Source organism: Mirounga angustirostris, unplaced genomic scaffold, assembly GCF_029215605.1.
Source record: "Mirounga angustirostris isolate CCGP_5_RB_7025 unplaced genomic scaffold, mMirAng1.0.hap1 SCAF_10, whole genome shotgun sequence".
Taxonomy (NCBI): Eukaryota; Metazoa; Chordata; class Mammalia; order Carnivora; family Phocidae; genus Mirounga; species Mirounga angustirostris.
The window spans coordinates 49,106,906-49,127,160 of NW_026991718.1; the positions used below are offsets into that span (position 1 = coordinate 49,106,906).

The 20,255-nt window shown below is 37.1% G+C and overlaps 1 protein-coding gene across 7 annotated transcripts in view; it reads right to left on the reverse strand.

Moving 5' to 3' along the window:
• Nucleotides 1–20,255, reverse strand: part of ALMS1 (ALMS1 centrosome and basal body associated protein) — a 216,706-nt gene that overhangs the window by 170,461 nt on the left and 25,990 nt on the right. For all 7 annotated transcript variants that reach the window (XR_010405594.1, XR_010405592.1, XR_010405593.1 and 4 more), the window contains exons 2-3: nt 18,383–18,508; nt 9,113–9,308 (exon numbers count right to left, since the gene is read on the reverse strand). Coding sequence is in view for 4 of the 7 variants with exons in the window: in XM_064572311.1 (XP_064428381.1) it covers nt 9,113–9,308; nt 18,383–18,508 (322 nt within the window). In the remaining 3 variants the exon portion in view is untranslated. The remainder of the gene's footprint in view (nt 1–9,112; nt 9,309–18,382; nt 18,509–20,255) is intronic.

Here is a 20,255-nt window from a genome sequence, read left to right on the forward strand (position 1 = left end):
CATAACTATAAAAACAAAAACAAAATTTTAATAGAACTAAGATTAATTTAACTGAATAGGTGATGTTTTGCTAGAACTAAACGTTCTTTCATTATGAATGTAATACCATTGCTACAGTATACTTTCTTGATTTCGGAACACCTATAATTCTGCATGGTACACCTTCCCTATCATAACTGTCATACTCTTGTTTTAATTTTTGGTGTGGCTGCTTACCACCTAGATTGTCAACTCCACATCCACTTTATTCACAGCTGTATCTGCAATGCCTACCAAAGTACTTGCTACACTTAGTCACTCAAAACAGAATTATTTATTTACTGAATGAATTTATTAAAAATGAAGCAGAATGAGAATGATAACCTTGACTACCAAGGACTAGTTGGTATGATTCCTCTTTGACCTTGGCTTACAGACTCAGTCTTAAACCTTCATAACAGAAAAGTCTTTCATCCCTCTAAGAATCATGAAGGTTGTTAACAAAGATCCCACATTTCCTCACATTTAGAAAACTGCTGATGGCTTGGATCACTCTTTTTTGAGATAATTAACTGTTCCCGTACCAGTCATCATCATGACATTTGCCACTGGTGAGACCAATACATCCCTCAATAACTGTATTCATGCATAACAAAACAGCAATGATGAAATTTCCTTTAGCTATCAGATCCAGGGATCTGCTCTAATACTTAAAAATGTTCTACTTTATCCATAGTAAATGAGAAGCTGGAGTTCTAAAACCTTACATAGAAAACATTTTAGAAGCCACACTGCACAATCTCCGACCCAATGTTGATATTCTATTAAGAGAATTTTGCTTGACATTTTGCAGTGATATAAAGCACAGTTTTTCTGTTGTTATATGGTCTTTCTACTATTAAATGGCTCTATTAGAAAGTTCTTTCTTTTCTTTTTTTTAAGATTTTATTTATTTATGTCACAGAGAGACACAGCGAGAGAGGGAACACAATCAAGGGGAGTGGGAGAGGGAGAAGCAGGCTTCCCGCAGAGCAGGGAGCCCGATGGGGGGCTCAATACCAGGACCCTGGGATTATAACCTGAGCCGAAGGGAGATGCTTAACGACTAAGCCACCCAGGCACCCCTAGAAAGTTCTTTCTTATATCAAATTGAAAACAGCCTCCCTATAAGCTATGTATTCTCATTTTAACCTATAGACTAGGAATCAGCAAACATTTTGAAAAGGCCAACTAATAAATATTTTACACTTTGTTGGCCACATATGGTCTTTATCACAGGTACTTCTTTTTGTTTGTTTTTACAATCATTTAAAAATGCAAAAACTATTCTTAGTTCATGGTTGGTACAAAATCAGACCCTTGCACTAGACCTTTATAATACCGATCCCATGGTACTGTTATTTTTCTGTTTACTAGACTGTCTTCCCAAAAGTGGAATAGCTTTCATCTATATATCCCTAGCATCAAACACATGATAAGCACTTAGATATTTGTTAAGCAAATGAATGAATAAATGAAAGGTAAGCTCCTTCCTCTTTAGCTTGCCAGCCCCTCAAACAACTGATTATAGCAAACTCTCCTCTTTCATCTACTGTCATACTCATCTCCTCTCACAAAAGAACTCCTATGCCGTCAACATTTTTTTTTAAAAGATTTTATTCATTTACTTTAAAGAGAGAGAGAGAGAGCATGCGAGAGGGGGGAGGGACAGAGGGAGATGCAGAGAATCCCAAACAGTCTCCAGACTAAGCATGGAGCCTGATCCCAGGACCGGAGCCAAAACCAAGAGTCGGAAGCTCAACCGCCTGAGCCACTCAGGCGCGCCGCTGTTGACATCTTTCTTAAAATGTGAAACTAAAAGAGACTTTGATGATCTACATCACAAAACACATTGGCGCCAATATTTTGATTTGGACAGCCTTGGCTTATGTTTGAAAAACACTTGTTGAATTAACTCCTATTGGTGCTCCTCTACAAAACTCTGACAAGATAACATCATGGTTAAATCTCATTCCCCTGTCAAAGGCTAATTCTAAAATATGTGGTTGTTGCATATTTTTCAATTTTTGGAAAAAAAAACAAAACCTGAATAAAACAGAACAAAATAAAATTGCCTTTGAAAATAGGAGAGATAAAAAGCTTCCAGGACAAACAAAAACTAAAGGAATCTGCAAACACGAAACCGACCCTACAAGAAATATTGAAAGAGGTCCTCTAAGCAAAGAGAGAGCCTAAAAGTAACATAGACCAGAAAGGAACACAGATGATATTAATAGTCACCTTACAGGCAATACAATGGCACTAAATTCACATCTTTCAATAGTTACCCTGAATGTAAATGGGCTAAATGCCCCAATCAAAAGACACAGGTTATCAGATTGGATAAAAAAACAAGACCCATCGATATGCTGTCTGCAAGAGACTCATTTTAGACCCAAAGACACCCCCAGATTGAAAATGAAGTGGTGGAAAACCATTTACCATGCTAATAGACACCAAAAGAAAGCTGGGGTGGCAATCCTTATATCAGACAAATTAGATTTTAAACCAAAGACTGTAATAAGAGATGAGGAAGGACACTATATCATACTTAAAGGGTCTATCCAACGAGAAGATCTAACTATTGTAAATATCTATGCCCCTAACACGGGAGCAGCCAATTATATAAGCCAATTAATAACAAAAGCAAAAGAAACACATCGACAACAATACAATAATAGTTGGGGACTTTAACACCCCCCTCACCGAAATGGAAAGATCATCTAAGCAAAAGATCAACAAGGAAATAAAAAATGACACACTGGACCAAATGGACTTCACAGATATATTCAGAACATTCCATCCCAAAGCAACAGAATACACATTCTTCTCTAGTGCCCATGGAACATTCTCCAGAATAGATCACATCCTAGGTCACAAATCAGGTCTCAACCGGTACCAAAAGATTGGGATCATTCCCTGCATATTTTCAGACCACAATGCTTTGAAACTAGAACTCAATCACAAGAGGAAAGTCGGAAAGAACTCAAATACATGGAAGCTAAAGAGCATCCTACTAAAGAATGAATGGGTCAACCAGGAAATTAAAGAAGAATTTTAAAAATTCATGGAAACAATGAAAATGAAAACACAACTGTTCAAAATCTTTGGGATACAGCAAAGGCAGTCCTAAGAGGAAAGTATATAACAATATAAGCCTTTCTCAAGAAACAAGAAAGGTCTCAAATACACAACCTAACCCTACACCTAAAGGAGCTGGAGAAAGAACAGCAAATAAAGCCTAAACCCAGCAGGAGAAGAGGAATAATAAAGATCAGAGCAGAAATCAATGAAATAGAAACCAAAAGAACAGTAGAACACATCAACGAAACTAGGAGATGGTTCTTTGAAAGAATTAACAAGATTGATAAACCTCTGGCCAGACTTATCAAAAGGAAAGAGAAATGACCCAAATCAACAAAATCATGAATGAAAGAGGAGAGATCACAACCAACACCAAAGAAATACAAACAATTATAAGAACATATTATGAGCAACTATATGCCAGCAAATTAGATAATATGGAAGAAATGGATGCACTCCTAGAGATGTATCAATTACCAAAACTGAACCAGGAAGAAAGAGAAAACCTGAACAGACCTATAACCACCAAGGAAATTGAAACAGTAATAAAAAATCTCCCAACAAACAAAAGCCCAGGGCCAGATGGCTTCCCAGGGGAATTCTACCAAACATTGAAAGAAGAATTAATACCTATTCTTCTGAAACTGTTCCAAAAAATAGAAATGGAAGGAGAACTTCCAAACTCGTTTTACGAGGCCACCATTACCTTGATCCCCAAACCAGACAAAGACCCCATCAAAAAGGAGAATTACAAACGAATATCCTTGATGAACATGGATGTAAAAATTCTCACCAAAATACTAGCCAATAAGATACAACAGTACATTAAAAGGATTATTCACCACGACCAGGTGGGATTTATCCCTGGGCTGCAAGGTTGGTTCAACATCCACAAATCAATCAATGTGATACAATACATTAATGAAAGAAAGAACAAAAACCATACGATCCTCTCAAGAGATGCAGAAAAAGCATTTGACAAAGTACAGCATCCTTTCTTGATCAAAACTCTTCAGAGTATAGGGATAGAGGTTACATACCTCAATATCATAAAAGCCATCTATGAAAAACCCACAGTGAATATCATTCTCAATGGGGAAAAACTGAGAGCTTTCCTCCTAAGGTCAGGAACATGGCAGGGATGTCCACTATCACCACTGCTGTTCAACAGAGTATTAGAAGTCCTAGCCACAGCAATCAGACAACAGAAAGAAATAAAGGGCATCCAAACCGGCAAAGAAGAAGTCAAACTCTCATGTTTGCAGATGATATGATACTTTATGTGGAAAACCCAAAAGACTCTACCCCAAAACTGCTAGAACTCATACAGGAATTCAGTAAAGTGGCAGGATATAAAATCAATGCACAGAAATCAGTGGCATTCCTATACACCAACAACAAGACAGAAGAAAGAGAAATTAAGGAGTTGATCCCATTTACAGTTGCACCCAAAACCAAAAGATATCTAGGAATAAATCTAACGAAAGAGGCAAAGGATCTGTACTCAGAAAACAATAGAATACTCATGAAAGAAATTGAGGAAGACACAAAGAAATGGAAAAACATTCCATGCTCATGGACTGAAAGAACAAATATTGTCAAGATGTCAATGCTACCTAGAGCAATCTACACATTCAATGCAATCCCCATCAAAATACCATCAACTTTTTTCAAAGAAATGGAACAAATAATCCTAAAATTTGTATGGAACCAGAAAAGACCCCGAATAGCCAGAGGAATGTTGAAAAAGAAAAGCAAAGCTGGCGGCATCACAATTCCGGACGTTAAGCTCTATTACAAAGCTGTCATCATCAAGACAGTATGGTACTGGCACAAAAACAGACACATAGATCAATGGAACAGAATAGAGAGCCCAGAAATGGACCCTCAACACTATGGTCAACTAATCTTTGACAAAGCAGGAAAGAATGTCCAATGGAAAAAAGACAGTGTCTTCAAAAACGGTGTTGGGAAAATTGGACAGCCACATGCAGAAGAATGAAACTGGACCACTTCCTTACACCACACACGCAAATAGACTCAAAATGGTTGAAAGACCTAAATGTGAGACAGGAGTCCATCAAAACCCTAAAGGAGAACACAGGCAGCAACCTCTTTGACCTCAGCCACAGCAACTTCTTCCTAGAAACATCGCCAAAGGCAAGGGAAGCAAGGGCAAAAAGGAACTATTGGGACTTCATCAAGATAAAAAGCTTTTGCACAGCAAAAGAAACAGTCAACAAAACCAAAAGACAACCGACAGAATGAGAGAAGATATTTGCAAATGACATATCAGATAAAGGGCTAGTATCCAAAATCTATAAAGAACTTCTTAAACTCAACACCCAAAGAACAAATGATCCAGTCAAGAAATGGGCAGAAGACATGAACAGACATTTTTCCAAAGAAGACATCCAAATGGCCAACAGACACATGAAAAAGTGCTCACATTGCTCGGCATCAGGGAAATCCAAATCAAAACCTCAATGAGATATCACCTTACACCAGTCAGAATAGCTAAAATTAACAAGTCAGGAAATGAAAGATGCTGGTCGGGATGTGGAGAAAGGGGAACCCTCCTACACTGTTGGTGGGAATGCAAGCTGCTGCAGCCACTCTGGGAAACAGTATGGACGTTCTTCAAAAAGTTGAAAATAGAGTTACCATATGATCCAGCAATTGCACTACTGGGTATTTACTCCAAAGATACAAATGTAGGGATCCGAAGGGGTACATGCACCCCAATGTTTATAGCAGCAATGTCCACAATAGCCAAACTGTGGAAAGAGGTAAGATGTCCATTGACAGATGAATGGATAAAGAAAATGTGGTGTATATATATACAATGGAATATTACGCAGCCATCAAAAGGAATGAAATCTTGCCATTTGCAATGATGTGGATGGAACTGGAGGGTATTATGCTGAGCGAAATAAGTCAATCAGAGAAAGACATGTATCATATGACCTCACTGATATGAGGAATTCTTAATCTCAGGAAACAAACTGAGGGTTGCTGGAGTGGTGGGGGTGGGAGGGATGGGGTGGCTGGGTGATAGACATTGGGGAGGGTATGTGCTATGGTGAGCACTGTGAATTGTGCAAGACTGTTGAATCACAGATCTGTACCTCTGAAACAAATAATATATTATATGTTAAAAAAAAAAAAAGATAGCAGGAGGGGAAAAATGAAGGGGGGGAAATTGGAGGGGGAGATGAACCATGAGAGACAATGGACTCTGAAAAACAAACTGAGGGTTCTAGAGGGAAGCGGGGTGGAAGGATGGGTTAGCCTGGTGATGGGTATTAAAGAGGGCACGTTCGGCATGGAGCACCGGGTGTTATATGCAAACAATGAATCATGGAACACTACATCAAAAACTAATGATGTAATGTACGGTGATTAGCATAACATAGTAATTAAAAAAAGAAAAAAGAAAAGTCTGATGCATCAATTTCCTCTGCCTTCCCAGTTTTGTTCCATGGCACCTTCATCTGAAAGTTCATGAACACTTGTTCCAGGAGAAAAAGACAGAGGCCATCTACAAATGGAACATCTCAGGGTGCTAGAGGAAGAAGGGAGGAGAACTATAATGGGAGGGCTACTTATGTCCAAATGAATTTATTGCCACTCGAGGTCCATTACCAGGAACTACTGGGGATTTCTGGAGAATGGTGTGGGAAACCAGAACGAAAACATCAGTAATGCTAACGCAGTGTTTTGAAAAAGGGCGGATCAGATGCTATCAGTATTGGCCAGAGGACAACAAACCAGTTACCGTCTTTGGAGATAGAGTGATTACGAAGCTAATGGAGGATGTTCAAATAGATTGGACAATCAGGGATCTGAAAATTGAAAGGCATGGAGATTACATGACTATTCGACAGTGTAACTTTACTGCTTGGCCTGAGCATGGGGTCCCGGAAAACAGTGCCCCTCTAGTTCACTTTGTAGAACAGATCTGAGCAAGCAGAGCATATGACACCACACCCATGATTGTTCACTGCAGTGCTGGAGTTGGAAGAACTGGTTTTTATTGCTCTGGACCACTTAACACAACATATAAATGACCACGATTTTGTGGATATATATGGATTAGTAGCTGAATTGAGAAATGAAAGAATGTGCATGGTCCAGAACCTGGCACAGTATATCTTTTTATACCAATGCATGCTGGATCTCTTATCAAGTAAAGGAAGTAATCAGCCCATCTGTTTTGTTAACTATTCAGCACTTCAGAAGATGGACTCTTGGGATGCTATGGAAGGTGATGTTGAGCTTGAATGGGAAGAGAACACCATGTAAATATCCATACCAAAGATTACAACTGGAAGATATTTTCAAATCCCAGGGGCCAAAATTTCCCCCTCATCCTTCTGAATTGAAATGTGCAACCTTAAAGAAAGCTCTATGTTTCTGTTACTGTGCTTTACTAAATGGATTGACATTTTAGGAATACTTCTAGGAAATAGCTAATTCAGCATAGTCATTTTGCTTTGTACAGAATAAATACGCACTGAAAATGTTTAAGAAAAGAGATCCCAGAGATTTTTGAAGTCTTCCATATTTTTGGAATGAGCCAAATAGAAAATGATCATGAGATTAGCATGAATGTTTCCAGGTAAATTTTCCCCACATATTGGATTGAATCTTGAACAAGAATTGTAAATGTTGATTCGGTCATGTTATTTTGGCCTCCAGGGTGTTAACGTTCCTTGTGGATAACTTCCAGGACTGTCCTAATGCTCTGTACTTCCGTGTACACCCCTGGGTTTTGAATCCTCTGTTTTATGAGTGCTGAGATATCATCTCGGGATCTCCATCAGCTGAACAGTAACCCCTTGACACTGCCGGGATTACTCAGCCTTTATACAACACACAGTAGCTCTTCAGGGACACTTAGGGCTATTTAAGTTGCTTTGTGATCTTTAGTTTGAAAAACAAAAGAAAAATGAAACAGTGCGATTGCTCTTGGGAAGCTGTAGAGTACTTTGTACTGTCTACATTTGTACCTTTTCCAGGACTAGTTGTACCACTATGCTGTATCATTAAATACATGGTTAAATGTGTCAAAAAAAATAATAATATTGCCTTTATTATCATTTAGGCATAAAAAATTGAAATTACCATAATGGTTAAGCACTCTTCTATATCCACACTATCCAAAGTAGTAATAGCACAATTCTATTTCCTACCCTGATAATCTGAGAGGTACTTAAAAGTTTACCTTTAGTAAAGAGCTATTAAATCAGTTCCATATTAAGCAGAGGAAACCAGTAAGATCTACCTCAGACAAGTCATTCAACCACTTTATCTCACTTTTGGGGTCTGAAAACTGAGAATAACATGCCTTAACTAATTCTAAGAATCTAATGAAGCAAGCTTAAACATTTGTTTTGTTTTTTTAAGGATCATGGAGGCTCCATTGCTGAGAGAAGCTGTCAAAGGATAATATATAGTTTACCCCAAGAAAAAATCCACAAATTCACAGCTGAGGAGGTATACTCACTAGAGAGGAAGTTATTACCTTTCTGCCTTCTGTGAGGAATAGGACATAATGAAGGGCAGGTGCACATTTAACATAACCAGACCAGCTGGCCAGTGTAGAAAACCAGAAATAAGCTAATACCTTTGAGGATGGCTCTACAGAGCTCCTCAACTCATGAAAGGATTTAGGGGCGCCTAGGTTGCTCAGTCAGTTAAGCATCTGACTTTTGGCTTCAACTCAGGTCATGATCGCTCAGTGGAGAGATCGAGCCTTGTGTCGGGCTCCACGATCACTGTGGAGTCTGCTTCAGATTCTCTCTCCCTCTTCCCTCTGCTTCTCCCCACCCCCTGATCGCTCACGTGCTCTCTCTCTAAAATAAATAAATAATCTTTAAAGGAAGGAAGGAAGGAAGAGAAAAGAAAAGAAAGAGAAGGAAGAGATTTAGATGCAAGACCTAAAGTCCCCGAAAAGTATTTTACGAGTATGAGTTATTACTACTAGTTAAAAATAAAGAGGCATTACCTAGCAGCGGCGAACATAAGAGACCTCTTTTGGCTTCCTTTACTTGATTTTCTGGTTGGGTCAATATACCTTCCTCCACAGAGGTGAAGTCTGTCACTTCGGTCCCTTCCTCTCTCATATTAAACCTGGTCTGGGTTATATCCAAGGTGTGGGAAGAGTCCATTTCTTGAGGCAGATAATGCCAAGATTCTGTTCCCTAAAACAATAATTTTGAAGGAAAATATGCTAAGTCATTAACTGAGTTACCATATACATTAATATTTAGATTTAAATATCCATCCACTCGGGCGCCTGGGTGGCTCAGTTGGTTAAGCGACTGCCTTCGGCTCAGGTCATGATCCTGGAGTCCTGGGATCGAGTCCCACATCAGGCTCCCTGCTCAGCAGGGAGTCTGCTTCTCCCTCTGACCCTCCTCCCTCTTATGCTCTCTGTCTCTCATTCTCTCTCTCGCAAATAAATAAAAAAAAAAAAATTTAAATATCCATCCACTCATGTAGCATTTAGCTTCTATATGATAACATTCTCATCATGGTGTTTTTGGAGAAAGTAAAACTGTTCTTTCTGTATGTTTTTTGCAATATTAACTACATTTTAGACCTCTTCTCATCACTACCCATCTTTTAATGTGAGATATCACTAGCATTTCTGCTATTCATTAACAGTTCTCTTCACTATAACAATACATTTGGTTCTACATGATGAAATCTTACAATTTGATTACAAGACTGAAAAAGATTTTCCAAACCTAAAGCTATAAGATGCTCTACATGTGACCACTTTACTGAATTCTTAATTAGCAATACTGGTTTCTAGTGGACTCTTGGCTCTTCTCATTATGTAAGATTATCACATCATTCATGAATAATGATACAAAATGTTTACGCTTACATTAGTGGCAAGATTCAGAGCAAAGCTTCTCAAGCTATCTATGGGAAAAAACAATTTTTCCTACTTCCAATTCTAACATTTTATTAAAATACTAATAAAAATTAGTAATCAATAAGTCTGTAAAAATAATAAACCAACTAATAAAAAATAAAAACTAGAAAATTAAATTTAAAAGATATATAAGCCCAAAATATAAAACACAAAGCCAAATGTCTGATTTTTAGTTCTAAAAAACAAAATTACTCTGTCAAATTTATAAAAGTTTCTAAATAGTTCTATATTCTTGTACTTATCTCTTGACAACCAGTTCATGAACTGGCACCAATCCACAGACCACGCTAAGTAGCAATGTTGAATTAAAGACTATCTGAAACTAATGATGTTCTATATGTTGGCTAATTGAATTTAAATAAAAAAAAAGACTAATGGTAAACAATTTTATCGGCATTTTTCTTTTAAATTTGGTATTGGTTAGTAAAGATATTCTTCTTATCATGCTATGAAAGTACACTTTTATTTTCGTATTTAATTAATTTGATTAGGAATGAACTCTAAATTTGATCAAACTATAATGCAGTATCTTTTTTCCCCAATTAAGTCTGATAATGTATTGTAATAAATTTCTTTCCAGTGCAACATTCCTTACTTGGCAGTGGCAGATTAGACTTTTAATCATATTTACGAGCACACTCTTTAACGTTTCCACTCACATATAGTCTTAAGATTAATCAGGATTTTCGAATGCCTTGCTTTGTTTTCTAACCTTATTCCATAACTTTATCCCATATTTGTTTAAGATTTTATTTGAGAGAAAGAGAGAGAGAGAGAATGAGCATGAGCAGGGGGAGGGGCAGAGGGAAAGGGAGAAGCAGACTCCCCACCAAGCGCAAAGCCCAACGTGGGGCTCGATCCCAGGACCCTGAGATCATGACCTGAGCCGAAGGCAGATGACTGACTGAGCCACCCAGGCACCCCAACCTATTGATTTTCATTGTTTGTAAATAGTCTATTACTGTACTTTTCTTTCTTAACCAATTCAAATGTTTTAAGAGAATATAAATTTTTTATTCCCAAATAACCCAAAATCTATAAAAAGATGTATTATAATTTAGAATGATGTTCTCAGCACTTTCATCTTTGAAGTTATTAGTTAAAATTACCATTACTTAAAATCATTAATTAAATATTCTTTTAGTAAGTTAACTATCCACTACCTATTATCAGTTATATAAATATATGCAGAAAAAAGAACAACTGGAGTAATATTCTAAAACAATAACACTACTAATCTACAGCTTGTGGGATTACAGAACAGTAGACCTTTGACATTCCAAAATATCTCAATCCCTGCTATGTTGGATAAATTAGTCCAACCTAGAGCATAAAAATCACTGCTGGAAACATGTTTTTTAGGTTTTTAATACCTGGAAATGAAAGGTGATTGGTTTTAAATTTTTTCTTTTGAGAGTACTCGATTCTGTAGAGCATAGCAAACCAAAGAAGTGTTTTAAAGCAGGGGAATTCCAGTCATTGTGTGACTCTCACTACAGAAAAATCTCTAGTCCCCAACTCATCTCTCAGCCTCCTTGAGCATGGTTTGAGCCTAGTCCCATTGTTTATTCCTCACTCCAAAGAGACAGGTATCTGTTGGCTCTCCTGCCCATCCTCTGGCCTCATCAGATCACTACTCTAGCTCAACTTCAGTAATTCTTTAACCTCATTAAGACAATTATCCTATCACATTAACACTTCTCATAATTCCTTTCTTTCCTGTATTTCCCTCTTGACCACTCTGAAAGTTCATAGTCATCCTTATAACCACTGCCTTGCAAACATCTTTAACTTCCCTGCCCTTTTCTCCCACTATCCTATTGGCCTGGTAAAAGCTCAGTTCTCTAGTTGAACCTTCTCCTTATCTGAATCTAAACACCAGCACATCGCTGAGTAAAGCACAAACCCAAATGTTTTTTCCCTTAAACTGATGACATTAAACCTCAAGGGCACTCAGCATTGCCTAGAAATCCTACTACATTTTCCCGGTAAACTGACTTGCTAAAATGACTTCACTTTCTCTCCTCAGAACTACTGAACTCTCCTTCCTCATTTTCAACTGATGACCTCATCTCCTACTTCAATTAAGTGAAGAGCAGGAGATGGAACTTCCTTATCTTTCTATCACCAGATCTACAACCCCATTTTTACCTTGTGACTTAAAAAAGTCTCTGTACCTACCAAAGGCCTTCCCATCTCATTCCATTCTTTTCAACAACTGCCTTCCTATATGATTCTCCTGCTTTCATCCATTTTCCCTCTCTACTAAATCATTCCTCTCCCCAAGCAAACATATTTATAATGGAAATATAATTTCCCATCATAAAATAAAGTTATAAAACATCCCTGTTCAACATTCCTTCTCTTGAGGTTTTTTTCTTTTTTTTTAAAGTTTTTAGTTTTTATTTAAATCTCAGTTAACAGGGACACCTGGGTGGCTCAGTAGGTTGGGCGTCCGCCTTCAGCTCAGGTCATGATCCCAGGGTCCTGGGATCGAGTCCCACATTGGGCTCCTTGCTCCATGGGGAGCCTGCTTTTCTCTCTGCCTCTGCCTCTCTCTCTCTGTCTCTCTCTCTCTCATGAATAAATAAATAAAATTATAAAAAAAAAAAATCTCAGTTAACACAGTGTAATATTAGTTTCAGGTGTACCATTTAGTGATTTAATACTTACATACAACACCTAGTGCTGGTCACAAGTTTCTGTATAATTTTGTTGCTGTTTCTATCAAACAATGGTTGCTTGTGTTATGCCTTTTAATCAATATAAAAAGGCCCTCAAATCTCTAATGTTTTTGACATAAACACATTTTGAGGGAGAAATAAAGATTAGAGATATAAATTTGGATTTTTAAGTATACAGATATATTTAACCCCCCAGATCTAGATGAGAAATAAAACACCCCAACACTTCAAGCAGAAGTCAAAAACTCAAATGTGTACAGGGCCAGGGAGGTAACAGAAGTGAGTAAATCCACCTGGAATTAGAGTGGTGGGACCTGTGGCCAAATACGCACTGCATACACACTTTAAAGTATTCTATTTCAAAACTTTAAAAACACTGTGCCAAAAAAAAATTTTTTTTCCCCTGAAAACCACATTTGGCCATTATTCAGGCCCACAGCTTGCAACCTTTGATTTCAAAGTTTAACGGGGGGGGGGGGGGGGGGGGGGATAAAGCAGCAAAGGAAACTAAGAATAGCAGAAAAGTAGAAAGAAAACTAGTAGAAGCTAAGAAAGGAAATGATTTTAAGAAGTTATGCAATGGTTAACAGTGTCAAAGCTATTTATTGCAGTTAAAATGAGGACAGAGAAGTGCTCACTGTATTCAGCTGTACAAATGTTGGCAAAACTTGCTTTCACAGAGTTGAGGTCAGAACACAAAGTAGATTAAGTAAAATAATAAGTAGATCCTAACCAGTGATATAAGGTACATATATTAAAAAGGAAAAAAATACAGTTGATATAATTGTCTACTTAGAAAGTCCTAGGGGCGCCTGGGTGACTCAGCTGATGAGGCGTCTGACTCTTGATTTCAGTTCAGGTCATGATCTCAGGGTCATGTGATCGAGCCCCAGCAGACTCTCTGCTGGGTGTGGAGCCTGTTTGGGATTCTCTCTCTCCTTCTGCCCCTCTCTGCTCTCTCTCCCTCTCTCAAAAAATAAAAATAAAAAAGTCCTAAAAAAATCTACAAAAGAGCTACTCCTAAAACCAGTAAATGTGATTAGCAAGGTCACAGGATACAAGTTCAATATAGTCATTTATATCTTCATATACTTACAATCAATAGGAAATTGAAATTTTTAAAAACATCAATAAAATTAATTATACCTTAATAAAAGCAATGTTTTTTAAATAAAAGAAAAAGGTCAGTCTAACACAAATGTGTTAAGTTTGGTACACCGAAGACAACAAAACACTGATGAAAAAATTAAACACCTAAATGAAACTGAAAGAACCGTTGTGTTTGTGGATTAGAGAACTCAAATATTATTAAGATGTCAATTCTCTCCAAATTGATGTATAGACTCAAGGCAATCTTAATAAAAATTCCAGCAGGCTTTTTTAATAGACAAGTTGATTCTAACATTTGTACAGAAATTAAAAGAATCTAACATAAACAAAACCATTTTTCAAAAGAGGAACAAAGTGTGAGAACTCACACTACCTGATTTCAAGACAGTATAGTAATTAAGAGTGTGGGATTGGCATGACAGACATATAAATCAATGGAATAGAGTCCAGAAATAGACCAACACATATACAGTCAATCTGTTTTTGATAAAGATGCCAAGGAAGCACTAGACAAAAAGATAGTATTTTTAGCAAATGGTGTTGGAATGACAATTAAATATTCATATGTAAAAAAATAAAGCTGGACCCTTACTTCACATCATATACAAAAACCAACTCAAAATGGATTATAGATAATAAATGTAAAACTAGAACTATAAAACTTCAGAAACAGTGGTTCGCAACTGGGTAAAATTTTCACACTCCCTTTTCCCTCCACCACAGGACATTCGGCAATGTTTGGAGACATGTTTCATGGTGGATTACTACTGATATCTAGTGGGGAAAGGTCAAGGAGGCTGCTAACCACTACAACATACAGGACAGCTCCACACAATAAGGAACTATCTAGCCCAAAATGTCAAAAGTGCCAAGGTTGAGAAACCTTGTTCTAGAAAAATATATAGGATAAAATCTTTTTGGCATAGGATTAGGAAAAAATTTCTCAGAACACAAGAATACAAACCATAAAAAAAATCCAAAATCTATACACCAACTTCATCAAAATCAAACTTCTGTTCTTCAAAAGATACATAAAATTCATTTTTTATGTGTTTTTTTTTTTTTAAGATTTTATTCATTTATTTGTCAGAGAGAGAGCACAAGCAGGGGGAGTGGCAGGCAGAGGGAGAAGCAGACACCCCACTGAGCAGGAAGCCCAATGTGGGGCTCAATCTCAGGACCCTGGGATCATGACTTAAGCTGAAGGCAGACGTTTAACCAACTGAGCCACCCAGGCATCCCGATACATAGAATTCAAAGAAAAACCATAGAGTGGAAAAAAATACTTGCAAAATACGCATTTGATAAAGTTGCATCTAGAATTTATAAAGAACTTCCAAACTCAACAAACGGAATAAATAAGCCATTAAAAATGGGGAAGAGATTTTAAAAGACCCTACATTAAAGAAGAAACATGGGTGGCAAGTAAGCACACAAAAAGATGTACAATATCATTAGTCATTAGGAAAATGCATAGTAAAACCACAATAAGACACCATAATACTCCTACGTGTAAAATGGCTAAAAATTTTAAAACAAAACAACTGGCAATACCAAGAACTGGCAAGGATGCAAATCAACTAGAACTCTCATATATTATGAGGGAAGGCAAAATGGCACAGCCACTTTGGAAAACAGTTTAGTACTTTCTCATAACATTAAATATACAATTACTTTATCAGCCAGCAATCTCATTCCTAACTATTTACCAAGAGAATGAAACCATTTCTCTACCAAAAACCTTCACCTGTATGGAATACTACTCAGCAATAAAAAATTAAAAAGAACCAACTATTGATTCATACAACAATATGGATAAATCTCAAAAGCACGTGCTAAGTGAAAGAAGCCAGATTTGAAAACCTATACACTTTAATTCTGAAAGGGCAAAACTATAAGGACAAAAATCAGATCAGTGGTTGCCAGGGACTAAGGATGGGGAGATGATTGATTATAGTGAGGCACAAGGGAACTTTTCTGGGGTCATGGCAATCTTGTATATCTCAAATGTGGTAGTGGTTATATGACTGTATATATTTGTCAAAGCTCATCAAACTGTATACCTAAAAGAGTGAGGATTGTTGTATTTAAATTCTACATCAATGAGGTTAACATAGCAGGAAATGGAGAGAGAAAATTCTTGAAAATTTCATTTATCAGGGAGCAGAATATTAAACCAAACAGTAGCTGGAGGGGAAGAGAGGATGAGACATTTGTACGCAAGCTGCTGGAGGTGACATGGTCTAGACTGTGACCATGGGATGAGTAACCTAGTAGGGGTAGCAGTTTAGGAGGAGAAATGGAGGAAAAGATCTGTGAAGGTTAGATCAAAGATCCAGGTGTTTTAGGCACTACATGGTTAATATAAGCTGAAGTGAAAGAAACTGAGAACAGTATAACAAAAGCTATAGTTTTCAATGAATAAAGAGAGGTAACTCAGACAACAGCAACAAAGATGAATGAACAGAATAACAAGGAGAAAAGAGGGGAGGAAATAAGAAAGTGGCATAATGCTCCAGCTACGCTGAGGAACCCAGGCATAAAGGCAGAAATAAAGAGCTACAGGATCTATCCATGACATATATTTTATTTTTTTTCATGGCATATATATCATAAGACAGGGACAAAAAGGAAGACACCTATTTTTGGACCATGCTCTACCATAAATATGCCCTCAGAGAATATGAAACTATTTGGGGATATATCCATATATTCATTTCCTAGGACTGCCATAACAAAGTTACACAAATTGGGGGGCTCAAAAACAGAAATTTATTTTCTCACAGGCTAGAGGTCTGGAGGCTAGAAGTCTGGAATCAAGGTGTTGGCAGGGCCACACTCCACCCAAAGCCTCTAGGGGAGGATCCTTCCTTACCTCTTCTACCCTCAGGTAGCCCAGGCATTCCTTGGCTTGTGGCAGTATATCTCCAGTCTCTGCCTCTGTCTTCACAAGGCTGACTTCTTCCTGTGTGTGTCTCTCTCACATGCTGTTCTCCTCTCTTATGAGGATATCAGTTATATTGGATTAAAGGCCTACCATACTACAGTATGACTTCATCTTAGTTATACCTGTAATCACCCTATTTCTAAATAAGGACACATTCTAAAGTACTGGGGATTAGGACTTTAACACATTTGGGGGCATACAGTTCAATCTATTGCAATCCCCCTTTCATTTAATGGTCCCAGAGTACTATGCACTTTCTGGTCAAGGTTTCTTTTAACCCCTTTCTTTCCCTTGATGATAGCAAATTTCCTTCCTCCATATCTTGCATCAAATGGATAATCACTGCAATTTAGGCGGAATTGAAGGTACCAGAAGAAATCTGATAACCAAGTTATTAGATAATCAACCTTATATATTTAACCATTATGAATAAGGCTACATTTTTCCTCCAACAAACATATGTAAGCTTCTCTCCTATCTGCTCACAAGTTTTCCATTTCTTCTAAATTTATGACTATACTCTAGTGGTTCTCAAAGTGTGGCCCAAAGATCCCTGGCAATCACAGACACTCTTCCAGGAAATCTATGTGCAGCTCCCTTTTCTATGTATCTAAGTAAGGCCAGATTTTTTTTCCAATACTTCAATGTATCCCAACAGACTAAATGCAGAAGCAGATATGAGAATCCAATTGTGATGGTTAATTTTATGTGTCAACTTGGCTGAGCCACCAGGTGCCCAGATATTTGGTTAAACATTATTCTGTATGTCTAGATTAACATCTGATTAACATTTGATCCACAGACTGAGTAAAACAGATTGTCCTTTCCACTGTGGGCAAGACTCATCTAATCCATTAAAGGCCTGAATGGAACAAAAGGCTGAGCAAAACAGAATTCACTCTCTCTGCCTGATGGTCTTAAGGCTGGCACATAGGTCTTCTCCTGCCTTTAGACTTGGATTCAGAATAGAACTTACACCAGTTAGTTCTCCTGGTTCTCAGGCCTTTGGATTCAGACTATGACTATACTATACTATCAGCTCTCCTGGGTCTCCAGGTTGCAGATCTTAGAATTCTCAGCTATCACAAGAGCAAATTCCTTATTTTGTGTGTGTGTGTGTGTGTGTGTAAGTCTCCTATTGGTTCTGTTTTTCTGGAGAACCCTGTCTAATATACCATCTTTTATTATGCCTGACATTAAAGAGAGACGCAAAAATGTAAAACAATGCCACTCTTTCAACTAATTTTTTTGTCTTGGAAAATAGTTTTCATTTTAAAAATACATTATTTATGCTAATATATAATGGGTTTATTATTTTAATATTTTTAAATTTTTAATTTCTAGTAAACTAAATATCAATATAGATAATCCATATGAACAAAAAATGCTTAAAATACCTATGAAGAATGTAAAGGAGTCCTGAGACAAAAAAGAAACACTTAATTATTCTCTATAATTAAAATTGTTAAAGATCTATTAGAAAAATGGAATATTAAAGTAATTCACCTCTTACTATTCTTAACAGCTAAATCAGAATTTCTCATGCTGCTTATGAAAAGAAAAATAGTTTGCCAGTTACACAAGACAGACCTGATCAGCCTTAGACCTCCACCGAGCTGTTTTTTCCACAGAGACCACAGCAGTATCAGAAATCTGTGTCCCACTATTGCCTTGATATAGTGGCTGTTGCCATACATGACAGGTCAATGGAACAATCTGAAAATCAAAAGCAGATTTAAATAGAGTAGTAACAAAATCACTGTTATTAAATAATAATAAACAAAATCTAAACTTTAGCTTATACTTCTCAGATTCTAAAGCACTTTCATAAATATTTACATACATATATATACACATACACTTTCATAAATATATACATACATATATATGTATATATATATAAAACATTTCAACTCCATAACCACTGCCCAAATATATATATAACATTTCAACTCCACAACCACTTTCCAAATTTCTACCTTCACTTAAAAATAAAAAAACAGGAGCGCCTGGGTGACTCAGTTGGTTAAGAATCCGACTCTTCCTTTCAGCTCAGGTCATGACCTCGGGGTCGTAAGATCCAGTCTGGTGTAAGGCTCTGTGCTTAGTGCAGGGTCTGCTTGGGATTCTCTCTCTCCCTCTGCCCACCCCTCAGGTTGCCCTCGTGCATGCATGCTCTCTCTCTCTCTCTCTCAAATAAATAAATCTTTAAAAAAATTAAAAGAGTCTTAAGGTTATCCAGTTAGAACTCAACGTACTTTCCAATAAACCATGGCAGTTCCTTAACCTCAAGAAATAAAAGCAAGCAGAAAAAAGCAAGTTACTTATTTTAAAATCTTACTATTTGAGACACCTAAGAAATGAACTCTAATAATAGGGACTAAAATCAACTCATAGTGGGGACAGTGGGAACAAACATCAGGCTCATTCTGTGAGGTCAGGGGTTGGAGCAGGGCTCCCTCAACTGTGAAAGGCAGCAATAAAAGCTGTGACTACAGCTCAAGGCTGAAGCAATGCAAATGGAAAAGATCCAAGGCAATCAAACAAAAATGAGCTGGGTCAAGTCACCCACTGGTTCAGGGACTGGTTCCTGAGATTTTCTCCAATATTCCTGGATAATAAAAATCCAAAGCTTCAATATAAGACCTCTTTTTTAAAAAAGCAGCCACAAGGAGCAAAGTAAAGACAACCACAAAACACCAGGTAGTGAAGGATACATCAAAAGAGAAAACAAAAAAACACTCCTACTAGAAATGCAATTACAAACTATACTTTCAAAAAACTTTAAAATGAGTATCTCAGATCCTCAAAGATATAAACCCACAATGTCCATTAAAAGGGAAGTTATAAAAGTAAAACAGGCAGTTAAAGCCAAGAAAAGACGAATGCTAACAAAATATTAATAACCACAAATGTGAAAGAGCCTCTGAAGGAAATCCAAGGCCATCAGATTTTTTCCAGATTTAAAACACTGTTACTACACTAACAAAACATTTTTACAGAGGGAACTTATAAAAATATGTTTTTGGTCACAGAAAGGCCAGCTTATTTAAAATCTATTCAATAACTAAAGAGATTTCTAAGATATCAATTCTTCCAAGACGTTTTTCAAATGCAGTCCGGCAATCTGAAATCCTTAAATATGTAAAAATACAGCCAATGTTCTGGCACAGCCTTCTTTGAGCCCTCCAGGAAAGAACGCCAACATAAATGTTCAAAATGGCTAGTCACTGCAGCTAAATAATGCTGGTTGTGGACCAAGGGGTCTTGCCTTTGAAAAGAGCTGCTTCACAACAGCTTATAAAAAAAAGAGAGTTCAATTCATTAGAATATCTATAGGAAACTAATGAATGATAAAATATTAAGAAACTAGCACTTTGAGAACTAACCCAATGTATGATAAAACGAACATTACCCCTCACTTTTATCAGTTTAAAGAAAACCTGAAAATTAAAATTAAATG